This window comes from Hippocampus comes, unplaced genomic scaffold (assembly GCF_001891065.2).
Source record: "Hippocampus comes isolate QL1 unplaced genomic scaffold, H_comes_QL1_v1.1 scaffold1, whole genome shotgun sequence".
NCBI lineage: Eukaryota > Metazoa > Chordata > Actinopteri > Syngnathiformes > Syngnathidae > Hippocampus > Hippocampus comes.
In genome coordinates this window covers 549253-576990 of record NW_017805010.1, presented here as the reverse complement: position 1 = coordinate 576990, position 27738 = coordinate 549253, and the positions used below count along the sequence as shown (strand labels likewise).

At 41.2% G+C, this 27738-nt stretch overlaps 1 protein-coding gene across 1 annotated transcript; it reads left to right on the top strand.

The window, feature by feature from the left end:
* On the top strand, nt 1-22112 carry mgll (monoglyceride lipase). The gene is made up of 8 exons (XM_019863097.1): nt 1-122; nt 4071-4209; nt 12287-12393; nt 14304-14440; nt 18876-18986; nt 19820-19909; nt 20856-21071; nt 21280-22112. The coding sequence occupies exons 2-8, from the start codon at nt 4082-4084 to the stop codon at nt 21409-21411; spliced, it is 921 nt and encodes a 306-aa protein (XP_019718656.1). The 5' UTR covers nt 1-122; nt 4071-4081; the 3' UTR covers nt 21412-22112.
* Nucleotides 22113-27738: the final 5626 nt, after the last annotated feature.

Sequence of the window (27738 nt, the reverse complement as noted above, 5' to 3'; positions counted from 1 at the left end):
CTTCATAGGCAGTCTCCGGCTTCACTGTGCGCCTGGCGAGTGCAGAGAGAGGAGCATCGGGAGGCAGCGGGAGAGACATTCCGAAAATAAGCTTCCACTTTACCGCAGTCGTTCCGGTGCAGGTCGGTTCTGTTTTTTGTCATGTCCATGTTTTCATACAACTTGGCTCCACGTTGCATTTGAGCTTTTTTTTTTTTTTTTTGCCTTAGATGTATACAATACAGTTAAGAGTTTACGGGTTGCTGAGGTTGAATCTAACTTGAATGTACTTTCCCCATTCATGTTGGATGATGATGTCATAAAGGCGTGATTAATACAATAAAACGTCACCGTGCACTTGTTGTGCCGCAATGGTTGTGTGTGCGCATCCTTGCGTTGTCGATTCAAGCAGCCTGCCATGTCTTGCGCGGTGTGTGGAGGTACGTACCAACGTTTGCAAAAACGACAACAAACCAGCGTGCATGCAGTGTGTACCGTTACGCGTTTTCACGCATCGTGCATCATGATGTTAAAGAAAATGAATCTTGATATTTATATATTTAAGGAAAAAGAGTAGTTGACGTTATTGCAACGAAGACGCATTTTGCTATTGTTGCTCTTTCTGCACACTAATAGTTCAAATATGATGATGCTAAATATTAATCTACCGGCTTGCATAGTGTCGCGCCACTGAAAATGAAATCCGATCATGGTCTGGGTAGGGATAGCTTTACACCGAGCTATTTTTAACCGTGCTGGCCGCCTCATTGTGTGTAGCACAGTGTCATTTCGCCCTATGGAGGTATCTGCTCGATGTGAATGGAGCCGCACTGTAAAAACACAAACAAACAAAAATAGTAAACTGGCAGCTCTAGTTGTCAGGATGTTGTCTTGAATAAATCTTGGAACATTTCCATGTGTTATAGTACTGTAATTGGTAATGGATGTCATATTTCCTGGATTTTACTGTTGTGCCGCATTCCTTCAAGTTGTTGCTTACTCAAATAGACTCTCTCAATTAATGGTGTCAAATACAAGGCGTGCGGTCCATATTCTGTCCCATGTGTCATTTTTTTTCATTTAGTAATTTCACTGGAAAAAAAAAAAGAATTCTTTGGATTTACTTGATTTGAACATGTACATCAATTTCACATGATTAAAATGTGTTAAACTAACATATGCCGTTGGATTATTTTGAGGAAACAAGAGGGAAACGACACCACTTTACCACATTTCAACCAACCTTAAATTAAGTACAGTACTTGTTTTCCATTCCGGATCATGACAGCTTTCCTTAATATCAGGTCAGTTATCCATCCATCATAAAAATGATAATCAGTGGAGGGGCCATTATGCAGTGGTGCCTCATCAATACGGGGCGCTAGGATGCTACCCTCAGTTCAATCACATTGAAAGGTATAATTATAATTAATATTTTCATAAACATTAATTGAATTTTTTTTTTAAATGTATTACAAAAACATATTTGCATTGATCTGTGGCATCTCGAACAATCCTGTATTTCCGGTTTGGGCATACAGAACATCACTGATAGACTCTTGTTAAACATTTTAAAACCTGACATGCGAAGCAGTTCCTCATGCTGTACACGTATTTGGCACCGTTATCCTGACGGCATCAGGTACTGAATTCCACCGCCAACAGCCAATAACATTTGAACACAGTCACCGTAAAAAGCCAACGAAATTTGCTGTTCAGACCCAACACATCCAATATGGCTGCCACATCTACTTGGTCAGCATGTCAATGTGGTGGCCATATTGGATGCGGATCAAACAGGCTTTCCTTACAGTGTAACAAGTTTTGTCTTCATATTCAACTCACTGAAGTTATTACAAAATATTTCGAGAGGAGAACGTGGGGCCCAATCATACATTTCTCAACAAAATTATATACATGTAGGTTGGAGTGCAGCTACTCTTTGGATAGTGTGTGTGTGTGTGTGTGTGTGTGTGTGTGTGTGTGTGTGTGTGTGTGTGTGTGTAATTACATAAGTTGATTGGGGACAAGGACAAGAACGGGCATCAGAGACGTGCTTTTGGCAGAACGTCAAACTTTTTGTCTCATTTGAAATGGCATCAAGCCAACATTACTATAACTGTAATAACACGGCTCACAAAACAGTAGCTCTCGGTATGAGTGCAACATTAGTGGCATTTAAGTAGCCTCTCTTGGGCTCTTCAAATGGAGTCAAAGCAATAACAAATGCCATTGCAGTTTGTTATAGGACAATAACTCACATGGTTCACACTGTCACTGTTGCACTTGTTCTGCATCCTTCACTTCCCCCCAAAAAACTAATCAAGGTCAAGGTCAAGGTCATCTTTATTGTCAAATATGCTTTATGTATGACATGCAGCATAGATGAAATTTCTTCCTCTCAATCCTCCTCAGAGCAAACATGCAAACATGCTGTGCATTAAACACCCAGCTAAGACAAGATAGCAGCTAATGTAATGTAATGTGATGTTGCACTTCCTTAAAAGAAAAGACCACAATGTTAGGTACACCATTAGAATCACAAAAAAACTGCCTTGCCAAAGATGATAATACTAAAGCTAACAGTGTGTTTAGTACTGTGTTGTGGTGTATTGAGGTGTATTGTTGAGGCTAGCCAAAGTAACAGATGTACTGTATTGAAATTCAAAGTACAACCAGAATAATCAACATACGGAAAAATACTAGCTTACATTCATTTATTACATTGACATTTATTACTTTTATTTATTATTATTACTGTGACATTGACACAGTGAAATCATGTAAATGTCTCCTTCAACATGGCAAGGTTTCTGAAAAGTTTCCCGAATGCCAGAACGCCACACGATTTCCCATCTGTATCAGTCTCAATAAAAGCTCAGAGGAACTCACTAGTACAGTAGTTAGATTTCCAAAAAAAGGATTTTGTGGGAGGTTTCAATGTTTCAAGACAGGATTAGCGTTTCAAATCGGATTCTAGTTCCAAACCAGGTGTTTCAAAATGGGCTAAGGTTGGTCGTGGTAGTGTTTCAAAACATGGTTGTTTGTACTTTCAACAAGGGTTAAGATTTTGAGGCCAGTGTTTTGGTTTCAAAACTGGTTGTGCAGTTTTTTGTGTCAACGTGGCGGTGACACTGAAGATGGTGTTGAGTCCCTTCCTTTCAACCTGCTTTTATCCTCCCTTGCGCCCTTCATCTTCTCTTCCTCATTTCCCCCCCATTCTTCATCACCCCCTTTTTGTTTCTCATTCGCTTCCTTCCTTTTGTTTTATGTTTTGCACATTTGACAATAAAGTTGTACTTGACTTTTATCCAATACATTTTTTACTCCCTTCCTTCCTTTCATCTTTCCTTCTGTGCTTCATTCCATCCTTTCTTTGTCCCACGCTTGTGTCTACAAATTACTTTAAAGTGAATATCTCTATTTTTGGCCCACTTTGTATCTATGTAATAGCCTATAACAGGGGTGTCAAACCCTTGGAGGGCCGTTCTGACTGTGAAACCCTATCAATAAGTCAAGAATAAAATTAACTCCAATGAGGGGTTTGCTAACAAGAAAATGCTTTCAATATCTCTCTTTTTTATTACATATGAGAATTTGAAATTTTGGAACACATTTTAGCAAACATCATGGACGTTGTCATCTTTGATTTGCTTTCGCGGGGCACATAAAATGATGTGGCGGGCCACATCTGGCCCCCGGGCCTTGAGTTTGACACCAGTGGCCTATAATGTATAATATACCGTAATATACATATATATCGTATTATGAAGTTGTGTGAGTATGTCCCATCCATGACCCTGGGGACCAGGACGGAAAAGAAAGCACATATGGTCGAGTGACGTAACACCAACCGCAGCCACGGGTATGTGTGCGCGCGCCTGTGGGATTAGATCAAGGCGAGCGCCGATCCTCCATATCAAGCGAGCACAACAAGCCGTTTAATTATCGGCCGCCAAGCGAATACGGAAATGGACATCCGCGGGCAATGAACGCCGCGGCCGCCGCGACCTGCCTGCTCGCGGCCGGCCTCGGTTGCTTCCTGTACGGCCGCGATGTCTTACTGCGGCCGCTTCGTATCTTTCTGGCAGACCCATCCTCCATGCCCGAGCCGGGGGCTGCTCCCAGACGGAGTCCGCAGGGAGTTCCGTACACCGACCTGGAGCACATCGTCAACGCCGATGGGTTGCACCTGTTCTGCCGCTACTGGGAGCCGGTCGCTCCGCCAAGGTCAGTTCGTCGCGGGGTGGGCAGAGGGGGGCGTGGGGGTGATCGAAGAGGAGTGCGCGTCTCTATTGCACCGTCGTGTCCTTTTAATATATTTTTAGTTTGGTGTTAGTTTATTTAGTCTACGCCTGCACGTCGAAATGACTCACCTTTGTCCCATATAATTTGAATGTATTTATAATCCATTCAATAGTGTGGTTTTAATAATGGTACAAATGTAGATATGTTAAATATTATTATCATAATGAAAGACGTATATTAAACCAAAAAAAAAAAAACCCCAATCATTAAAAATGCATGCAGTCTACTCACATTGATTTCTCACATCACTATTTAGTCAACATTTCACAAAAATCGCCAATGTGCATAATTTTTTTCCCCACGTTTTTAAAATGTATCGTTTTCATACACGCTGATGAAATTCGCTCAAATGACCTTTCAAGATATGTTCTTATTAATCATTGATAATCTATGCAAAATAATATCCATTCTAATGGTTTTTATTTCTAATTTCTGCAGCTGAATGTTATACAGTTGGCCATTTTCCGCACGCCTCCTTCACGCACATGTGCTTGTGACAGAAAAGGAAACACAGATGCCGCACGCAAACTCTGTCTAAGCATGAAATTGCATGCAGCGTGATGGCACCGCACAGATCTGACAGAATGTGCAGGCCCAAAAAAACATCGAGCGTCAAGACAGGATGTTTTTGCAGATGGTACACCTCACCACCTCAGCACAGCATCAACTCATTAGCTCAACTGATAACTGAGTAATTAGTTTACAAAAAACACTGTAAGCCATGGCCATTGAGTCAATCAATTCCATGGTGACTCTTTAAAAAAACAACAACAAAAACCCCAAAATAAAACACTGCGATTCTGATAAATTGGCATAGTATTTGCTGACACTGGACGCTTAACTGCTATAAAAATGATACCTTCTCCGTCTAATGTCCAGCGTTTATTCTCTTTGTCACATTCTTCTCTCAACACTCGATGTTGAAGTTGCTATTTGTTTAAAAAATAAATAAATTAATTTAAAAAAAGCAAAATGCAGACACAGTCCTAATCCATTCTGAAGTTCTAAACTAGTGCTGTTGTCGCGCCACAAAGCAATTGGCAACATTTTGTGCACCGTGGAATTTAATTATTCGACGCAAGAGGATCACCTTTTTTGTGTAAGTCAATAGCAATTTGGTTTTGTGCTTGGATCCGTTTTGCAAGTCTAATTGAAATATTGTTTTACATTAGTATGCTGGGAGGCATTGACTACTTTGAGTAGCACTACACTCGCGCATGGACACACACACGCACGCACGGACGCACGCGCACACACACAATATTTCCATTGAAGGTGTGAGTTTCCTTGCATAACCACATGCTTTGCATAGTACTAAGACTAAACTCCGAGAGGCATCATGCTACGGGGCATCCAGGCTGCTGTTAACAAGAAGAAAGAAGGGAACGTAGTAGAAGAAGAAAAGTTCTCTCCAAGTGCGCACTTCACAGGGGTGATCTTTGATTGCCCCGGTCAATTTTACATATCTGCCTGTGGAGGTCTGCTTGCATCTTCGTATAAAAGTACTTTGTGCACTTCAATGTCTTGCATTTGTCAGTTCCTCCTTCCGCCAAGGCAAGGACTGTGGCCGACTTATGTGCTGATTTTAAAGGAAATGAGTGCAGCCGCTTCGATGTGGTTTGAAACAAGTCGGCTGTGCCACGCCCAGAACGGCGCAAACCGCCCGTTTATAACTGCTCCAAATCTTGTGCGTCGGCGAAGATGCCAACACTTGGCATCGCCTGCCCCATTGCACAGTTAGACCGTCCTACATGCTATACTCGTGCTGGGCACAAATATAGAGGCCACACAGTCAAACAGAACCTCTGGTAGAACAGCTCCCTATTATGTCAATACATACAGGTACTATTTTAGAATACAAATAAAATATAAGTCTCAATAACAACTTAAATGATAGCATTGCTGCCCCAGTCCCCATTTCAAATGCATTTGCCCCATTTTATTACTATAACCAGCATTAAAGTTGTAATGGGATGTGCTGTCAGTGGTAATTGGGCTTCATTTTAGATCACTTGCCATCTGCTGTTAAATCAGTTCCAAACAGTTGAGGCGATGCAACTGGGATGCTAATTAATTGCTCTTCCTAACAGGAATGTTCTTGAGTTCGATCCACAGTTCCAGCCCCATTTCACAACATGTCGAATGAATGAAACCTATGCATATACATAGTACAGTTGAATGACAAGGGCATGTCAATACATGCCAGGCAGACCATTGGTAAATAAAAGCGTGGTAGTTAAACAAAAAAAGACATATTTGGATTTTGCTCTGCCGTTGTGAAAGCGCTACATAAATAAAGATGTATTATATTGCACCACTGCAACCAAAGAGTATTTAGGTCAAACATTGACATGTATGGTGTGTCATAGGTCCTCAAGGGGATTGGTGACAAACAACAAAGGGTAGGAGAAGATTCATACACTTTACCTATGTGACATGGTTAAAAACAAAGTCTCCTGTTACACACAACAGTTTCAGGTATGGCTTCATACATTTGGGTGGGGGGGGGAGTATTAGATCATCATTTATCAATCTATTTTAGAATGAAAAAACAAATAAAATGCTGGCGGGGTTTAAAGGAGCATACAAAGATTTCTGACAGGGCTAAAACCCCCTCCCCCCTCCCCCTAGCCACAGTGGAGCACCACCCCTCCTCAGTCTTCATCTCAACTGTGAGTTTTTGGATTTTTCTTCGGTCATTTATCACATTTTTACAAATGATAATGATATGTGGTGCTCATGATAAATGCGATGCAATTCTCTTATGGGCTTTATGGCGTCCATTATCATTTCCAAAAGCTGTAGATAAAACAGGTTCCTCTTCTTGACCCACGTGATAAACATGAGACCATTTCTCTCTCTCTCTCTCTCTCTCTCTCTCTCTCTCTCTCTCTCTCTCTCTCTCTCTCTCTCTCTCTCTCTCTCTCTCTCTCTCTCTAATATATAAGGGGTGTGTGTGTGTGTGTGTGTGTGTGTGTGTGTGTGTGTGTGTGTGTGTGTGTGTGTGTGTGTCTATTTATTTATTTGAAACAAAACCTTCAATGACTGGTTGCATGAGATGGGGTTAAAGGTTACCTGCTTCTCAAAGGCCCCTTTCACTAGAACTCGGAAGTGGGTGAAAGGTTTTGGACCGGTTGGGAGGGGCCTCGACAATGATTGACAGACCCTCGAACAGATGTCCAACTGAGGCTTTGAACCCGCGCTGACTGCCATCAACAAGTCGTACGTGCACGCCGGGGTCACGGCGCCTCAGCTGCTTCGTAACTGACAAGCACGCTGTGTAAATGGGTCATCGCGAATACGCATTTGTAGACTGACGGCGTCTGGCTTGACTTCCTTCCCTGTTTTGTGTTTGTGTTCCCCGCTGTTAGTGTTAACACTTTGATACTGGATACACAAGCGCAATAAATAAAGAGAGCTGGATTGATTCCTTGTGTGCAAAGCGGAGGTCATGAATAATGCAGGAAGCGGATGGAAGATAAGGAAGATACAACTGCATCCCCATTCTTGCTTTTATGTCTGCCATTCAAGTTACCGTAGTTCAGCTACAATTTTTTCTCTCAATGTGTTTCTCCTACAAATCATCATCATTTAAAGTCTAGTAGTTTTGACTTCATTCACATAAATTTTTTTCTTCACGTTAACGATACTTCTTTTCCCCAGCCTTTTCATTAACTAAAATTCACTGAAGAGCTTGTTTTCATTTGTCCCGAGTTTTTTCAAAATCTTTCTGTGTGTGGGCATAGAACTCTTTTCCCCACAGAGGTGGAGGCGATCCCAGCTGACTTTGGGCAAGAGACGTTGTAAACATTGGAATGCTCGCCGGTGAAGCGCAAGGGGCATATGGTCCTTGTCGGGCGAAATGCTTGCAGCCTGGGCCATTATACCAAATGACCCAGTGGGTTTAACCAAGCAGATTTTGCCTTAATGAAACTTGGTCTATTTGGTGTTTTGTGGAGATTGACCCAATAGTACCTGAGATATATCCTGCAAGGATTCAAAGGAAGGTGGCCACACCTCTTTTTGCAAAATATGTCAAAAATTTGTTGGGCAGTAGCTCCCAAACCCCTGCTCAGATTGACCGAAAGTTTGAGATTTAGTGTTCTTCCAGCATTATCAACGAGTACACCACTGGGTAATCTGGCATGAAACGACCCATCTCCATAATCATTGCTTTTAAGGAAAGCAGTTTTGTTCTCTATCAACAACACCCCCAAACCAAGCTCAGTCGCTACAAATAAATAAATAAATAAATGACGGAGTTGTTTAAAAGTGTCACAGAGGATGAAGATTTCATTGGATTTAGTAATTAGGAGCGACACTGATGGTTTGGTAAACTTGTTAGCATGTTCTTTATGCTATCGTTATCTGAATAACTTAAAATGTTACGTGACCATACCAGGCGCATTCTCAGTTTGTTGTTTATGCATAATGTAACGTTAGCATACCTTACACTTGTTCAGCACATTGTTCTCGCTTTTATTTTTATTTTAAATTGCCTTTCAAGATGACATGTCTGTTCTTGGTGTTGGATTTTATCAAATAAATTTCCCCCCAAAATGCGACTTATACTCCAGTGCGACTTCTAAGTTTTTTTTTCTTTATTTTGCATTCCATGGCTGGTGGGATTTATATTCTGGAGCGATTTATAATCCGGAAAATATGATACTTCTTTGACTGTGACTCCTTTTTTGCAGCTATATCCTTTCTCCTCTCATTTTCGCTTTCCCTGTGTTTGAAGTGTGCACAAAAAGCTCAGTTCATCCTTTCATTGTCACAAACCTAAATTCATTGGAGGGCATGTTGAACTTCCGCATGACATCATTCATCTAATTAGCCTCAAATCACCTTTGATGGTTGCAGGACGAATGGGTTTAAATGTCATGTGAAGAGGTTTGGTGCAACCTGGAGCCTTATTCTCCTCCAAATTGCTTGTCATAATCTGATTCATCAGACCACAATGACATTTGACTCTAAATAGTCGATGTTAATTGCAATACGGACTGCCAATGTTTTGTTGCGTTTTTTTTCTCACGCTTCGAAGTGTGATTTATCGGCTGGGTCCCTTTGATCTGTTTCATAATAATTCCGTTTCAGACTACATTTTGTGCCTGGTTGATGAAAGTTTGTAGGAGCCCAAAATCATCTTCAGGCAGCTCAGCTGCAGCACATGAAAGGGATTAGGCTGCAGTCTGTGCTTGTTTGGAGTGGCTTTGCATCGAAGGGAGGACAATGCATGAACTTCTTTCTTTCCTTCTTTCATTCTTTCTTTCTTTCTTTCTTTTGTTTCTCTTTTTCTTTGGTTCTCCGTGTGTCTCACTTGCACGTACTCTCTGTGTTTTAACAAGGCTTTTTATAGGCTTAGGCTCTGTTTTCCAAGCAACATAAACACCGGGAGACTACTGAAGTTCCATTCCCTATGAAAGACAACAATGGACAGACAGAAATGGGAAGCATTTTTGAAGGGGGGTATTTGGTGAGGACAGATACAAAAACAGAGACAAAATTTAGAACAGCAGTCTGATGCTGGGCACAGCCTAAAGAGGCAATGTGGGTTCTTCTTTCTGGGGCCCAGAAGGTCGGATTCATAAAGCGCAGGGTGGGGGAAGGCGTCAATTTTGGCATCCCCATCTCTGGAGAACTGGGTGGTGGCCGAAGGCGGGAACCTTGGCATTTTGATCTCCGGCTACAGAAGCTAGCTTTAGGGACATAGAATGTCACCTCCCTGGCAGGGAAGGAGCCTGAGCTGGTGGGCAAGGTTGAAATGTTCTAACTAGATATAGTCAGGCTCACCTCAACACATAGTTTAGGGTCTGGTATCAATCCTCTCCGGAGTTGCCTACGGTGAGAGGCGCCGAGCAGGTGTGGGCATACTTATGGCTCTCCCCAGCTCCATGCCTGTACATTGAGGTTCACTCCGGGAGACCAGAGGGTAACCCCCTTCTGCCTGACTGTTGTTTATTTCTATGTACCAAACGGCACTTCAGAGTACTCACCCTCTTTGGAGTCCTTGGGGTACTGCAGGAAGAGGAAAAGTGTTGCCGTAATTTAGAAATAATGTATTAGTTTTAGGTCACTGATGATGTAGTGGTACACGCAACTGACTGCCTGCGTGGACTAATTCCTACTCTCTCTCTGGCGGTGTGCTTGTAAAAGCGCACATGGTTGACTCTCTCTAATGTAACCTGTGATTGGCTGGAGACCAATCGAGGGTGTGGTCAGCTAGTATATACCCCAGCTTCGCTTGTGACCCTGAAGAGGGCAACATTAAAAAATAATATTAATATGTTTCTGCCAATGTCATGACTTCATCTCTCTCTCTTTCACAAGTTTTTGATTGTCACTGAACAACCTACCGCTTCAAGCAGAACATACCAAGAGTATGTGGGGTTGGTGATCACATTAACTGAGTTACTATAAATGTCACATGTGACATTCTGGGTTTCAGTAGTCCGAAGTGTTCACCATGTAGTCATGTTTACAGTAAAACCAGATTAGCTCCATTCATCTCCAACTGCCCCTCACTGTGCGAGTTCAAATCTATTATGCCGAAACAGAGGCTGCTATTCACTCAGACTGTTGTGTGCGCACACACGCACGCACACAAACATGAATGCACTTGCTTGTTCATTTTGTGCCAAAGAGAGCAACGGAATTCTTATGTGGCAAGGAGGAGGAGCGGTGAGTGAAGTCAGAGTGATCTGTTGACAAGGCTTGATGATGAGCAGCAAGCGTTTCCTTTTTGGTGTCACCGAATGCAATCCAGCTCATCGTGACTGATGGACACGCCACATGGCTTCTTAGCACTTGTCTTTTGTTTTTGAGTGAACACTGGGGTGTTTCGCAGCTCCTCTGCTGTTTGTCATGCACTGACAGCAGTTGTAAGGCCGCACAAAAACTATACCACATTCTATTGTGTTACAGTATATAATAATAATGATAATAATAATAATAATAATAATAATAATAATAATTCGATTGTGGTGACCCACAAGAGAGAACCATTAACCAGGGACTGGTACCTTGAAAGGAGGTCAGGGATAATGTACATGAAATGGTTGAAAGGTTGCTACTTTTCAATATGAACTTTCGCTGTATCAACCGAGTAAAGAGACATAACTTGCCGTCGTCTCCTCGTCTCATCATTCACCACATTTACACAACTGGTTGTCCGTCTGTCCCCGACGAGAGCAATAATGTCAGGTGACAATGCTAGCATCGACGTCACATGTTGACGTTAAGTCGCCCGACTTTCGGGAACACAACACAAGTCAGACCGTCTGCTATCCCTCAATGTCGACGGCAAACCATCCGATTTGATGGAAAGGATCCTGGCTGTGTCGGACTTGGCTGATCTCTCATTCGTCTTCGCTCATATTTTCCGGAGGCGGCTTCCAGTGTTGGTACCAGGTAATTTGAGGCTTGTTATAGTGGATAGCGTTAGTTTGGACTTTATTATGGCTGCTGCATCTACGCCACTGCTGGGCACAAACTTTCTTTGTGCCTTTAGGCTGCTAGTGAATGTTATAAACTCCCGCCTAATTGATGGTATCTGCAGTACTGTTTCAGAAGATGGTAGTTATTACGGGAGATGCCCGCATTTATATTCCCAAGTATAATATACACGCACACACATGTTTCAGCCACGTCTGTGCATTCCGCATGGTTGTGGGAGGAGCTGAATCTGTTTTGAGGTCCTCTGTCTTCCTATATCGTGCTTTTGTGCTCATTGAGGTCACAGGTGAGCTGGAGTCCATACCATCTGAATTTGGCCTGAAGATGGTGGTTCAATGTGGACTGGTCACCGGACAAGCTTAGGGCGCATTTTGACAAATATGCATTCCCACTGACATTAACACCTATAGCCAATGTGGTTGTCTATCAATCAAACAGGAATGTTTCTAGAATGTGGAAGGGAGGTGAAGGCCCTGGAGAAAACACACCAGGGCGGACAACATGCAAACTCCTTTTTCTGAATCATTTTTATCTCTCTTCTCAGGGCGCTGGTGTTCATCGCCCATGGGGCTGGGGAGCATTGTGGACCATACGATGAGATTGCACAGAGATTGAAGGAGCTGTCCATGCTGGTCTTTTCGCACGACCACGGTGAGCCACAACTCACAGTACTGCTCCATTCATTCTTGCATCCATTTACGCCTACTGTAATACCCAACTCACACACGCCGGGACGTGTGCAGACAATCCTAGAAAACAGCTCCTCCCTCATCTGCAAGACTGCTCCACGTTTTTTTTTCTCTCTATCTCTGTTCTTTGCCACTAACTTTGTAGCAATCATTGTCATTTTAGGTCAATCCGGACAATCAACAAACAATGAAAACCTAACCTCATTGTAAATGAATGACAGGCCGAACAATAAAATGCTCTTCCACTAGATGCCTTCCGTCACCTTTTGCCATTCATAAAACAGATTAATAGCTTTTTATTGAACAGATTTCACACTGAGAATATAAATTGTGATAAGACCATTATCATTTCACTAGAAATACTTTTTGTCTTTTTTTTTTTTTTTTTTTTGGTGGTGTGCCGAGAGATTTTTCTACCGTCAAATATGTACCTTGCGTCAATCAGAAGCTAATGTATGCAAAATGCATCCTAGCATATTTATGAACTATGTCCTCTGCTTTTAACCCATCACAGTAGTGAACACCACAGACAAGACACAGCGAGTGGCACACATTATAGCAGGTGGAGCAGTTCAGGGTATTGGCATCATGCTCAAGGGCACCCTAATCCATGTAGGGGATGTTGGATGTAGATAAAAGAGGACGGTTTCTATCCCTCCACCTCTGGGTTATGGGCCCAGCATCGCTGTGCCACTCTGATAAAGGTTGTGAAATACTGGCTTGAAGGGATGCAATATTTTCGCCAGCTTGCTGAATATCCTTACAATGTAGCGGTGTGCTCATGTTATCATGCTAGCATGCTTAAAAGCTAACACATTATCTCAGTGTCAGTGATGTTCACTAGACGTTCTTTGAATAATGTTAAAAGAAAATCACACACCACCACTAAATAATCAATAAATAACGGTTCTTGGAAAGAAAAAAAAAAACAATCTACATTACATGTCAAGTGAAACTGGTGTTGATAACGAAACATGGCAAAAACCGAGTCACACTGGAACAAATCTGAATGTGGGTAGAATAGATACACAACATTTTATTACTTGGGTTTTCTTCTCACCAAAGAGAAACGAGAAGGTGTCAAATGGCACGTGATGAGAATGCTTAGGGGTCGTCATTGGTGTTACTGGATCAATGGTTGCCAAGACAACCTGCAGGACCTCCCAGCTTCTGGTGCATGTGTATCAGCTTCCTGTGCATATGCTCATACGAATGTTCATGAATGTTTCTATTCCAGGTCCAGTGTTGGATCTCAATAAATCGCAGGCTGACCTCCATCCAGCCATTCGTCCTTCCATCCATCATCTGATCCACTTTATCCCTACGGGGGTCGCTAGCTCGCTGGAGCCAATCCAACTCTCTTTGGGCAGTATGCGGGGTACACCCTCAACTGGTTGCCAGCCAGTCAAGGGCACACTTAGACAAACAACCATTCATACTCGGAATCACACCTATGGACAATTTAGAGTGAGGAATTTTCCTACCTGCATGTTTTGTGAATGTGGGAGGAAATTGGAGTACCCAGAAAAATGGGGAGGACGTGCAAACTCCACCCAGGAAGCCCGGGGGCCAGGGAATGGAACCCTGCACTTCCACACTGTGAGGTGGACGTGCAGTCTGGGGTGTACCCCGCCTTTTTGTCCATAAATCGATTGGGATAGTCTCCAGTTTACTTGCGACCCTATGAGGATAAACGGTTTAGAAAATGAATGGATTATGAACCTCACACTTGGCTGTGTTTGTTACACACCACACAGTCACTTGTTGGCATGCTTGGACAGGGATAATTGAGTCCCTGAGCTGAGTCTTGCTGGCTTAAATAGCTGTTTCATAGCTTATTGCTATTCTGACGGGATTGTTTTACCTCCACAGTTGGCCATGGTCAGAGTGAAGGAGACAGAATGAACATCAAGGACTTTCAGATGTACATCCAAGACTCGCTGCAGCACATCGACCTGATGAAGTCTCGCCACCCGGGCCTACCTGTCTTCATCGTGGGCCATTCAATGGTAGGAAGCATGCAGACAATATTGGAACACTTTTGAAATGGGCAAAACACAACATGGATGAGTGTTTTCTGTATTCCGGATTTTAAAAAATATATTTTATTTTGCCTTTTATACCGCAGTATAAGTCATATTAATTATTACTGTATTTTTTTCATGGTGGTGGGTTTTTCTTTTTCATTTATTACGTTCAGCGGGGAGAACGGGTGTTTGCTATGAACAGCTCTGCAGGATGCGATGCGTCTACAAGGAACCGTATGTCAATATTTGCTGAAATGATTCAACCATCCCATCAATATTGCGCTTGCGTCTTAATGATAGTCAGCTAGACAAAAAAATTTAATTTTATTCATTGCTTTTAACGGTGCATCATAAATAATGTACTCAAAAGAAAACCAGCTCCACAGGCTGCATATCAGTGACTTAGTGAGAGGCATTTGCGTGTCAGTATAGTCAGTGTCTATTTAAAACATTCATAACAAATGATGTGTAATCCTTCAAATATTCAAAGTGAGCACAACTGTCGCTCTGTTGATAAGTTATGGCTCAGAATTCACAGTTCATTCATGGAAACTGAACAAAATCTTCCGAAACAAATGCGTCACTTCATATGATCTCGCGTGGTCACCCGCGAAGTGGAAGAAAATGTCGAAACAAGAGGTCACCTACAAATATCTGATGATGACCATATGCCATACAAAAATTGAATGGAGGAAATGGAAAAGTGGGAAACACCTGTCCTGGCTGTTATAAACAAGTTAATAATAATAACCCAAAGTATTTTGAATGTATGGCATGTGAGTTTTTATGCAGATGCTCATTGACTGTATTTCCCTTTTATTCTGTTGAAAGCAAACTAACCCGGTGTTTCACAAAGTCTTACCAATTTCATAGTTGTTGTGTTTTTACAGGCCTCATAAGACAGCTTCCCTGTGTTTTGACTCTGTATCCTGTTGCTATTAGATTTGGCTGTTTTTTTTGTAGATTTCCTTTCATCAGCGGCCAGGATGACGCACAAAGGAGGAGAAAATGAACAACCACCTGTGGATTTGACAGTTGCTGATATAACGGCATTCTTTAAAGACCACATGGTGTCACCACTTCAGACACTTGGCTACTTTTGTTGCGCCGTGCTCTGGTTCCCCCTCAAATTGCTGTTACTAAAAGCAATTCTCAACTCAACTTTGCGATTTAACTGTGCCGTGAACAAAACTACTACTTTCATTTGTACTGATGACAGTTAAAATGATAATGTAATATTACTGTTAGTCATTCATTTCTAATCAGCTTATCTTCACGAGGGTCACGGAGCATGCTGGAGCCTATCCAAGCTGTCTTCGGGCAGTAGGCGAGGTACACCCTGAACTGGCTGCCAGCCAATCGCAGGGCACACGTAGATAAAAAAACAAACAAAAAAACATTTGCGCTCACAATCACACCTTGGGGCAATTTCGAGTGTTCCATTAAACTGCCATGCATGTTTTTGGAAAGTGGGAGTAAACTGGAGTACTCGGAGAAAACCCACACAGGCACACGGAGAACATGCAAGTATGCAGTATTGTTATCCATAACAAACAACTAGTCTGGGGGTAGGCATGGGGGGCGGGGGGTTCATGAGGGTGAGATACAAGTCACCAGGAGTGTAATGGTTTGTTTGGGACGAGACGACTGAGAACAAGACAAAAAAATGTTACGTAACAGGAAACATGAAACAACTTTGTTTTCAATTTGTCTTCTGATCAAAAAAGGTCCTGTGTAAGTAAACTTTCAGTATATTCACACAGAAAATGTATTTGTTATGAGTATTCTGGCAGAGCACCTATGTTGTCACAAACCCTCACCCTAATTCTCCATTTTTACATGTGATCAGTCATTCCCATTACAAACTCAATTCCAATGAAGTCGTGGTGTTGTGTTAAACACGTTCCCAGAAAGCTTCAACAGTGTCATGTTTACCACTCTGTCACATCACCTTTTCTTTGAAAAACTCTCAGTAAACGTTTAGGCATGGAGGACACTAATTGTTGAAGCTGTGTTGGTGGAATTCTTTCCCATTCTTGCTTGATGTACAGCTTCAGCTGCAGTCTCGGGTCTCCGTTGTTGTGTTTTACAATTCATAATGCAGCACACATATTCAATGAGTAACAGGTCTGGACTGCAGGCAGGCCAGTCTAGTAACAGCATTCTTTTGCTGCGAAGCCACCTTGTTGGAACACGTGCAAAATGTGGTTTGGCATTGTCTTACTGAAATAAGTCGGGGCAAAAGTCGTGGGCATTGAACGTTGGTTTTCGGCCTTGATGCTTACATGCAATTATTTCTCCAGATTCTGCAGAGCTTTTCATGATGGACACTAGATAAGATGTTTGATGATCACTTATTGATTGAGCAACCAATTTGTGATTGTGTGTTGGGTTAACACTTGACTTAGTGTTAGATGGGGGTACATGAAAAGAAAAAGGACCAAAGTAAACCGTGATTCTGGCAAGACGATACGCCAAACCGTGCATGTGTATGCGTGTCTATGTATTTTTGTTGATTTGTATGCAAGCAGACCTGTGAGTGTGTGTGACTTGTGTCTTTAGAAAGTGAGATTTTCTGGTGGGAACTACTGAGTGGCTCTTTTCAGCGAGCAAGCCCGTCACTGGCCAAAGCCTGTTGAATATTCACACAAGTGACAAAGAATGCTTACAGAAACAAAGAAGTAGCCAATTAGCTGCCGCAAGAGCAGGATGGATCATTGGCACACTATTATTACGCTTGTGTTTATAGGCGTACGTGCATTTCTTTAGTTGCTTTGCCTATTTGCACCTATATGTGATATTTGCTTATGGGTGTGGAAAGCACCTTATTGTCAAATGCCAGTTGTTGTTGCACAACTGTCATCGCTATAGATCTTAGCGTGGGTGCGAAGGTGTGGCCGCGCAGTGTCTTGAGGCTTAACATTGCGATTTTCAATCTAGAAACACAACAGGATGGAAGTTCACGCCCATCCAAACAAAAGCTTGGTTGTTTTATGGACTTGTTGGCCTCAGAGTAGTTTTCCCAGAACTCTTCTCATCAGAACCTCTCACCTACTTCACTTCCCACATCTATTAGAAGACAGACAATCCTTCCTTGCTGTCTGTCACAGTGGGAACTCTCTCTCTCTCTCTCTCTCTCTCTCTCTCTCTCTCTCTCTCTCTCACACACACACACACACAAACACTGAATCAGTCTTTGTTCCATTTTTAACGCCTTGAGTGTTTTTGAGCCCAAATCTATCCCCTATCCATACCCTCTGATTACATAAAATATTTAGTGCTCATTTCAAGCTGCTTTATGCAAGTTATTCAATATGGAATTCTTTGAAACGACGGCAGAAGAGATTAGTTAGGCTGTTGAATGGATATAATGCGAATTAAATTGCAGCGGATGGAAACGGCCGGGGAAGCTACCAAACATGGGTGGAGGGAGCTTGCATATCCCTATGGCAAGTAAAACATGGAATTTATATGCCTCTCTTCCACTGCAGGCTACTAAGTACTATGATACTTACTACTCCGAAAAAAATAAAAAGTTTATATTTATTTACAACCATGTACTTTCCACATCTGTTGCACATGATTAAAATTTGGTCAACCCATTTTCTCATGTCGCCTCCCCAAAAAACTCCAACACAAATAAGTGTTAGTTTTATACATTTTAATCATAAGCAATTGAAAATACAATAGCGGTACTTTTTTTTTTTGTTCAGTGTAGGTGCCAATTCGGGTGATGAATTTTCCACCTGAGTTGTACCGTGGGAAACGGCAAGAAACATGACGCGTTGAACACACCCGTTGGCTAGAGACACATTGACAAAAGAACAAGGGAGGAGGACCACGGTCTTTACTTTTCAGCAGGTGGACTCGTTGACACATGGGAGGAGACTGAGGGCAGCAAGAAATCTGTGTAATGCTGCAAAGTGGAGATTGTGGAGTACAATACCGCAGCTAAGGCACAGCAACCGAGTAGATAGGGGATGGAGGCAAGAAAAGATTGCCTCGCAGGAAGAACCCTCGATCAAACCCAGGATTCCATGTGCACTACACCCACTCGTGGCGAGTCATAATTATAGAGCGATAAAACAATTGACACACCCTAAAAAGTTAATAATTGGCTTTATTATTTGTCAGGTTTGAAACAAACCGAATAATGTTTAGGATCCCAGAAACATAAGCACCAAACAAAACTCCATCCATCCATTTTCCGATCCGCTTATCCATCACAAGGGTCGCGAGGCGTGTTGGAGACAAAACTGACAGGTGGCACTTATTTTGCGATGTTGACATAATTCGACGTACAAACTGTGGCTGCCTATGGAATATCGTGTTGAGGGATATAAGTGCTGAATCAAACTGCCCTTGCTCGATTGCTACTGTCTTCCTAAGTATATGATCTATGATTTACCCCACGCAGGGCGGTGCAATATCCATCCTCACAGCCTGCGAGAGGCCCACCGATTTTACTGGAGTGGTTCTGATTGGTCCCATGGTCCAGATGAACCCAGATTCAGCTACACCGTTCAAGGTACATCTTTTCCATGCCCCTTTTCCATTCTTGCCGGATCTTTTTTTTCATATTGTAGTCGTGGTTGCATTTGATCCAAATTTTTTTTTTTTAAATGAACATAGTTTTGGGGCATTTTTCTTCTGCTAAAAAAATATCCCTGTTCATTTTTTGATCATGTCTGACATAAGATCGACTGGTCAAACAGTTTTCAGCTCCCTGCCAACCCCACTTTTTAATGCTTATTATTGCAAGAACATGACACATTTGGAGAGTTGAGCTGGTACTGGTCAGAGGAAGGGCATTTTTAATATTTGCGTTCTTCCTGGACTTTGGACCAGTCAGATTATTGAATTGTCAAAATGTAAAAACTCTGTATGATTACCAGACAAATGACAGAAGTAGCTGAGTTCTGAAATGTGACCACCTCTCGACAGGTAGCAATTTCCAAACATGTATGCTTTCTCAAGCAGAGCAAGAACCCCACTAAATTTGGAGTTTATGAGCCATGCTCCAGGGCCCTCTGTATGCATACAAGTGAAACTTGCAAAATAGAAAGAATTGTCTTCATTGCGAATCAAGATAGATAGATAGATATTTTTTGCAACAAAAAAACGTTAGCTGTTAGTAGGTTTTTTTTTTTTTTTTTTTTTTACTTTAGGATTTTGACAAGCTACTTTTGGCAAACTCCTATTTGGACAGATGGTGTGAAAATCGGAACAAACAGGTCACCTCAGGTTGCAAAACACATTCTTCCGGTCTCTATGCTGTCCTCATTTGACATGGACCTGTTCGAGTCGTATTGAAAATGCATTAAAGTGTTTGTTGTGTCTTTGTTTATTCGCCGTCTGCAGGTTTTCCTGGCCAAGGTTTTGAACCACATGCTGCCAAACTTTACTCTGGGCTCCATTGAGTCTAAATGGATCTCACGGGACAAGAAGCAGGTGGACAATAGAATATAAAAGTTCTCATGGGCAGTCATTGCCTGCAAGCATGCCTGTCTGTAGCAGTGTGACTTTGGCAAATAAATGATCAGTATTTTATTTAAATTTGAATTAGTTTGCTAATTTTTCAGATGTATCACTCCATTTGAAAATTGTGACGCTCTTGTAACATTAAAATGCAATTTTTTTCTTTTGTCTGTTCAAATATAAAACCGCCAATATTTGTCACACGAGAAGTGAACCCTGGGTAAATCCAAAAACATGTTTCTGAAGAAAGCAAAATGTTTAATTCGACTCAATTCTACATCATGCCGCGCAGATGACATTTTACAATTATGTGTGAAAATGAAGGTGACGCCTACAGGCCCGAAGTGCTGATGCTGTATGCTAAGGAGCAGGAGCAAAAATCAAAAGAACTAGATAAAATAAATATTTTAATTGGCTATTATGATGACTAATATATTTTTACATTGTCAGCACGGTCAGCAAAAAAAATGTTGATATAAGACAGAACCCGATGGTGTTTCTGTTTGCATTTTTAGTTAGCTGCAGGTGGACAATGTATGTTTGGCCTTTTTTTTTCATTACTATGAGCAGGAATCAAAATGAACATGGACTATTTGGTTTGCAAGCAAACTTCAGCCAAGTATCTTTTTTCAGAGTTCATAATGTTTTCGTTTCATGCAGGAATAAAATGCAATGTTCTCTGGAGCAGTTAATTTCATAAATCCAACGCATTATAGTTTCTCATAAATGCAGTTAAAAAAAAGATGTATGCAAAAGGGTTTTGTTGCTCTTGGTGTTTTTCCTGTTTTTTTTTAAATATTTATTTATTTATTTTGTGGGAGAGCCCAAATGGATGGATCGCTGATCTCGATCCTTTGTGTTGTCAGACAAAAGAGCCGCAAGGGAAGTAAGTGCAAATAATATGTGTATCTCTTTCCAGGTGGAAGCTTACGATGCTGACGAGCTGAACTTCCATGGAGGGATGCGCGTGTCATTCGGCATGCAGCTAATGGGGGCGGCAGCTCGCATCGAGAGAGAGATCGCGTCCATCAGCTGGCCCTTCCTGCTCCTGCACGGTGACGCTGACAAGCTCTGCGACATTCAAGGCTCCAAAATGATGTTTGACAAAGCTCCCAGCTCAGACAAGAAACTCAAGGTGGGAACAGTGTGTGCTTCTTTTCTTTTCCATGACTTTTTTTTTTTTTTTAGAATATTTGCTGCAAAAAGCAAAATAAAGCAAAACCCACTGGACACACACTATGATGCTGGCAGAACTGAGCTTTTGTGGGATTTGCGTGATTGTCGTTTTGTAAATTTGATTGAATTCCAAATAGTCTATTGACATTTATATTGTTTCTCGGCAGGTGTACGAGGGCGGCTACCACGCCCTTCACCACGACCTGCCAGAAGTGTCGGAGTCCGTGCTGAAGGAGGTGACCAGTTGGATCACAGAGCGCCTTCCCAACACTGCATTGCCGTCACCACAAGGCTCGTAGACTTCCGGAACATGTCAAGAGGCCAGTCGAAGCTCCAAGGAAACCATCTTCTTGAAAATATACTGTACAGCGCACAGCTCTATGGTTTAACTAGCAGTCAGCTCAAACCATATTGGGAAAATGCATGTACAAGTTCAAGTTGCAGTATGCTCAGGTTTGTAGCGCAATAATGACCGTTCTGTGTGCGCATCTAGCGCCACTTATACTCCTCAGCCTTCCTCAAATGAATGTTCGACAAATGACACATTATCCTTTATCAATGTTACAAATCCTCCCCATTTCCACGTCCTAATTAGTTTTAAGCAAATATGACTAAAAGCGAGTGACACGAGTTCGTTAATTCCGGTATGGGCCACGGATTCAGTTTTTTTTCTTTTTCAATTGCTAGGCAGGGAATTATTACCGCTTTTCTTGGTGGTGCATGAATGGTAATGGTATAATTCAGGCAATTTGCAAGTCTATCCAAATTAAGTCTTAATTGAAGTGTCCGTCCGAGTAATTGTCGTCCTCAAGCAGGCCACTTTGCTAAGTTACTATGGACTAACTATGGAGTTACAGTAATTGGTTCACATGCCATTATAGTTTGCCCGAATAAATATAGGATGTAACATAGAGGACAGACTGAACTCCACAATAGGATAACAATGTACATTAATTTGATGGTTGAGATTTTTTTTTTTAATCCTGAGAATACACATAAAGGGAAAGTCAACCCCCAAATTTTCTTGACAAAAATATGTTCTATCGGCCTCCACACATTCTGATTAATAATGTGTGGAATATGATTTAAGCAGTAGAATCCGCCAGTTTTTGTCCATCTCGGGGGCGGCCATTTTGCCACTTGCTGTCGACAGAGTTGCTCAGTGCTCCGGTAACAATCAATCATGGCACAGCTTCAGAAAAGAGATGAGGCGCCATTGATGGTTATCTAAGCCTTGAGTATCTGTGACATCATTTTCAGTTGACAAAAAGAAGCCAAATGACATCCCCTGTCACATTTATGACTAATACAGACTGACAAATTGCAATTCCATATGTAATGTGTTGGAGCTGCGTATATTACTGCAAAAACGAAAAGACTGAGATTAATTTCTGGGCTCTGGCATCATCTGAGACTTTCTTAATAACTATCTTTACACGTTCTTTATCACACCCAATGCTTCAAAGGGTCAGTCTGGTATGTTTTGCCCCTTTATTTGCTTGAGATGCTGTGGTGACCAGCAGTGTTTGTCCATTCCATCAGCAAAGCCACTTTTTTCTTCCAGTAGAGCCTCACCTATGCTGCCTCTAGTGATCAGTGTCCTGCACTTAAATGCTCAAACTAAATTATATTACTGATAACATCAACGGAAAAGCTCTTGAAAAGTGTGATAGATAAACCCCCAGATTCTATCAACTTTCTATTTGCCCATATGACACATACTCTTGGCAAATTTCTATGAAAATCAGACCCATTAGTTTCAGCATAAATCTTCTGATGGACTGGTGAAAAATATATAATGCAATTTATAAAAGAGTTGCATACATAACACATAACATGAACACAAACTACAAATAAAACCCAAAGGAAGGAAAAATAAATACAGTAAGTACATGTAAAAAAAAAAAAAAAAAACAAAAACAAAATATTAGTTGAGACAAATAATAAAATAAAATGAAGCCTAAAATAATCACAATAAAACAACGGTGAATCGGGTTACAAATGTGTTTAATTATGTGCATTTCTTGGGGTAAATCAGGCTCCTCTTGTTTAGCTGGCTCTGCAGTACATCCACGACTGCAGTGAGAGCACATACATGCATTATGCAGTTCTGCATGTGCTCAGCACAAGAGACTAAGACATGAAGGTTTTTGCATTGATAACTTATCAAGAAACGCTGCCGGTCTGATGACATGAGTGCATGTTACTGCGCAACATTAGCATATCATCAGCGCTGGGGCTGGGGGGGTGGGGGGTGATTGAGTAGAAGAGGAGAGAGAACGATGTGCTGGTCGTAACCATGGCAGCACCTTTGTGTGTGTGTGTGTGTGTGTGTGTGTGTGTGTGTGTGTGTGTGTGTGTGTGTGTGTTTCTTTTTAATAACATCCTGTTAATTGCGTGTCATGTGAGACAGAGGATGCTGTGCTTTCAGTTTCAGGGCGTGCTTTGTCCGACTAATGCTCGGAAGAGTTTCTTTTGTGTGAGCTTTGACAGACGAGAGAGGATAGTTACAGGAGCATCATTGCTACACAGCGTCTATGAGAGCAGCTTTGAATCCAAATCAGTTTTTTTCTGCTTAAAATCCACCTTTTCCTTATAGAACATGTGGAGATAATGTACTGTACATTTCCTCCAAAATATGTGAAGCTTTAGCCACAGTACTGGACTTGTTGTTGGACAGCGTTCATAAGGCAACATTAGCTAGCAGGCCCAGCAACGTAGACAATAAATGGCCACATCACCGATTTTTATTGGTTGTCAATACAAGGCAGAATTTGTGGGGAACACTTTGGTTAGTGATATAGAAAATTCCTATTGGTTACATGTTTGTGAGTAAGTATTTGCGGGGCGCAGTTAGCTCACGATCAGGCTTGCTCAGATTGTATTTTTTATGCGATGTCACACAATTGTATTGGTCTCGCGTGATGCAAAGCAGAGTTTGTGGGGCAATATTTATCGAGCAGGACAGCAACCTAGACCAAACTCAGCCGTGTTACACATGTTTCTCGGCAGAATTCACGGGGCGCACACAATTAGCTAACTCAAATGTCAAAAGTCACCTCACACATTATTGTGGTCATTTGTTGCTCGGCAGAATAGCCCTTAAATGCCTATCCCGGAGGCACAGCAACGCAGGGTTATCTTTTTTGGGTCGCACTTTCGAGCTGTCACCTGTTGCTAGGCAGAATGTGCGGGGCACAAGCATTTACACCCCCTACACTTCAAGCTCAGTATAAAAAAAAAAATGGCATCATTTAGTCACATTCCTATGCTGTTTCCTTGGCAAATTGAAGTAGAGGGTGCAGCTGCCCCAGCAAGACGACAGACACCTGCCATGGAAACTACCCCTACAATACTTTAAAGATCTATGAGACATGTTTATGTACAGTATACACATACATTTTGCAATTACATCACCATTCTTTTATCGGAAAGAATATATCAAGCCATCTTCGAGCACAGTACCATATGCTGGCAAAGTTACAGATCATAAGATGGTGAACCTATGTGAGCATGTTAACCATCACTGTCACGCACTGTATACTTTAACAAACATGATCTTTTTTTTTTTTTTTTTTTTTTGCAGCTTTGTCATGCTTAGAAATTAGTCTTGCATAATTACTGTGTTGCATTATACAGTACACTGTATAAAGATTGTATGTAGACAGAGCACCCATTTATATATAAGAACCAACATGACTGTTAGTATCTTTATTTAGTCTCCTATATGAAGTAAGAAAAATAATTTTATGTAGGTGGGGAATTGCCGAATGGTTTGCAGCAGTCGGTCATTGCCTGTTTGTTTTCTAAACCTTGACTTTATGACTGTTTCTTTTTTTATTAAAGAATGAAGGACCTTTATGTGTGTGGTCCCAAAATGGTGTAAAATATACCTTGATCTGAGCAGTAAAATGTAACGCCATCTTTTTTTCTGTTCTATTTCTGAGAACCTAAATTATAATAAGATAACTTATCAGTGGGGCATTTTGGACCATGTGTTGTTGTCTTGATATTTTTAAATAGGATGATTTAATTTTAGCAGGTGATTCTGTAAACTAATATAACGTTGTACAAAAGCAGCAACTCAATATCGGGTTTTTGTTGGTTGGTGGGTGGGTGGGAGGTTGCTATTACAAATATTTACAGGCTAATGTGTACTGATCAAATATTCAGAACAATGCACTTTTTTATACCTTGTATCACAAAGTGTAATTTGTAACTTTTTAAAGTGGGAACTGGTTGGAAGTTGTATGCCGTCCCACAAATGTATGACCATTAGACTGCATATTGAGTTTTTTAATGTGTTAAAATCTACCTTGCATTTTGCAGATTGCGATTCTAAAAAAAAAAAAAATGAATGTTGGAAGTTTCTCTTCGTGGCATGTTTTGCTTTATTCCAGAGCATGCATCTTGGGATAATTCTTTCTCCTGTATTAACAAATGTAAAAATCAGGAACGGAACTTTATCGCATGCATGTGATGATGAAAAGGACACGTGAGACACTGATTGAGCCAAAAATAAATGTGAAGTTCAAAATAGATCACAACTTTATGTTCCAGAAAGAAATATGGCCAATTCCATAGTAGGACCTTGTATTGCATTATTTTATGGTATGGTGTTGTGTGCCTTAACCATGACCAAGTGTGAGTATGTTTGTGCAATAAAGTCTGACTCCACCAGGGTTTTTTAGATAAAGAGCTATGTAGTGTTACATTGAACATGTTGGTTTGTTTATTTTTTTGTCCGTGTGTCTCACAACATCATTGTATATTTCTAAAGACATATATTTGTCTCGGATAATGTTTTTGCGTGTACTAAAAATAAATAAACCACACTTTTACTGAAAATGGGTTCTTGTTCTTCAGGCTGCTGTAAACTGGCGCATGGCACTATACATCGAAAAATACTTTAATGTAACACCAATAAAAATGCCACTCGGGTACTAAAATGTTTTTTTTTTTTTTTTTTTTTTTTGCGCTCGGTGTAAAGTAATAAGTTCATGCAGGTCACTCGGCAAATGAACTAAAAGATACCCAACAGACACTGCGCGCATAACTGAAGCAGATCACCCACGCCGCTAACAACATTGAAAAATGAGCAACGGACATGACAAGGTCACAGAAAACTAAGACTTGGTCCCATTAACAGATGCATGTCGGTTCTCTGGAATTATTTCGGCTACAAGGGTAACGTTAACCAAACACGTGTTCTCTGTGGCCACTACCGGCCTGGCCTGTGGCCACAACGACAGGTAACACAACAAATTTGTTTGACCATTGACGGCGACGCCATGCAGCTCAGTACGTCAAATCATTTGACGAACTGAGCTTTTGGCTCAAAAACAATGCCAAATCTGAATGACTGAAGGTTATGTCATCACTCTAACGTCATAATTATTTCTTTTTACAATGGCTTTCCATTTTTAACATTAATGACCAGGACAGAAAGAAGAAAAATATTATACACACACCTTTTCATGATATAATTACATCTGTCTTCATAAATGAGAAACAAATGTCCAACGGATATTCAGCTGTTAGCTTCTCTGCCTGTCTATGTAAAATATACATCGCCCAGTCAAAAAAAAAAAAAAAAGCACCGTACTCTCCCAAATTCTAATATCGCGCAGCTCAACGGGGAAACACTCATTGATAACATAAATTTAAACGCCACACACACACACACACACACACACACACACACACACACACACACACACACACACACACACACACACACACACACTCAACTGCGTTGGCCAGTAGATGGTGCTGTTGAATCATAACTCCATTGAAGCAGTTGCGAGATGAACGCAGTGTGTGAATGGAAAAGCGATTCACATTTTAAGCATGAATACAATCCTGGAAACCTAAGGGGAAACGTCGTCTTCATTTATAAGGTTTTAGTCATCGGGTCCGAATATCAGGTAAAGTACACCTGCAGAAGAATATAGTATCATTAGTATTCTTGCTCGCACGAGGAAGGGCTTTCTGTGTAAAAATGATGACAGTAGTGTGAAAAACTTGAGTCACTATGGTGGTGAAATTGACATTCCTTTATCTGATATATCAGACAAAAGTGAAATCATTGATTTGCTGTTATTATAATACGAAGGGAGCATGTTTATTGTGTATCCAGAGATTGCTAATATGGTGTGATGTATTAGCCCATCATTATTAGATTACACTAGATTAGATTAGAAAAAAATTAGATTCCACTTTATATTCATTAGTTACAAGTATGAGGCAATAAAAACAGAGTCGATATCATTGGCCAAGTATGTTAAAACGTACAAGGTTTTTGTTTTCAGTAGGTGAAGCCTACTATGTTCTCCAGCAAAAAAACACTATAAAAAATGTGACATTTCTGACATAAATATTCAAAACACAGAGCCGTTAAGCAATATTCCATTTTCAGTAGTCCAGTTGTACAATTTAACAAGTATGCCAAAAAAAAATACAAAATAAAATACAAATTGCATTTAACCAGAAGTGATCCTTTGTCATCACATTCGTACCACCTCATTCTGAACTCTTTCCCCTTCTTGTTGATGTCATTCACCTATAAGCACTGCCCTGATGTTCTCACTTCTCTCTTCATCCCTCAATCCCTTAGTTCTTCTTAA

Coding starts and splice junctions, on each gene's coding strand:
- mgll (XM_019863097.1), top strand. CDS start 4,082: ATGCCCGAGCCGGGGGCTGCTCCCAGACGGAGTCCGCAGGGAGTTCCG. Junction 14,441..18,875: donor TCATCGTGGGCCATTCAATG/GTAGGAAGCATG, acceptor TACCCCACGCAG/GGCGGTGCAATATCCATCCT. Junction 18,987..19,819: donor ATTCAGCTACACCGTTCAAG/GTACATCTTTTC, acceptor CGCCGTCTGCAG/GTTTTCCTGGCCAAGGTTTT.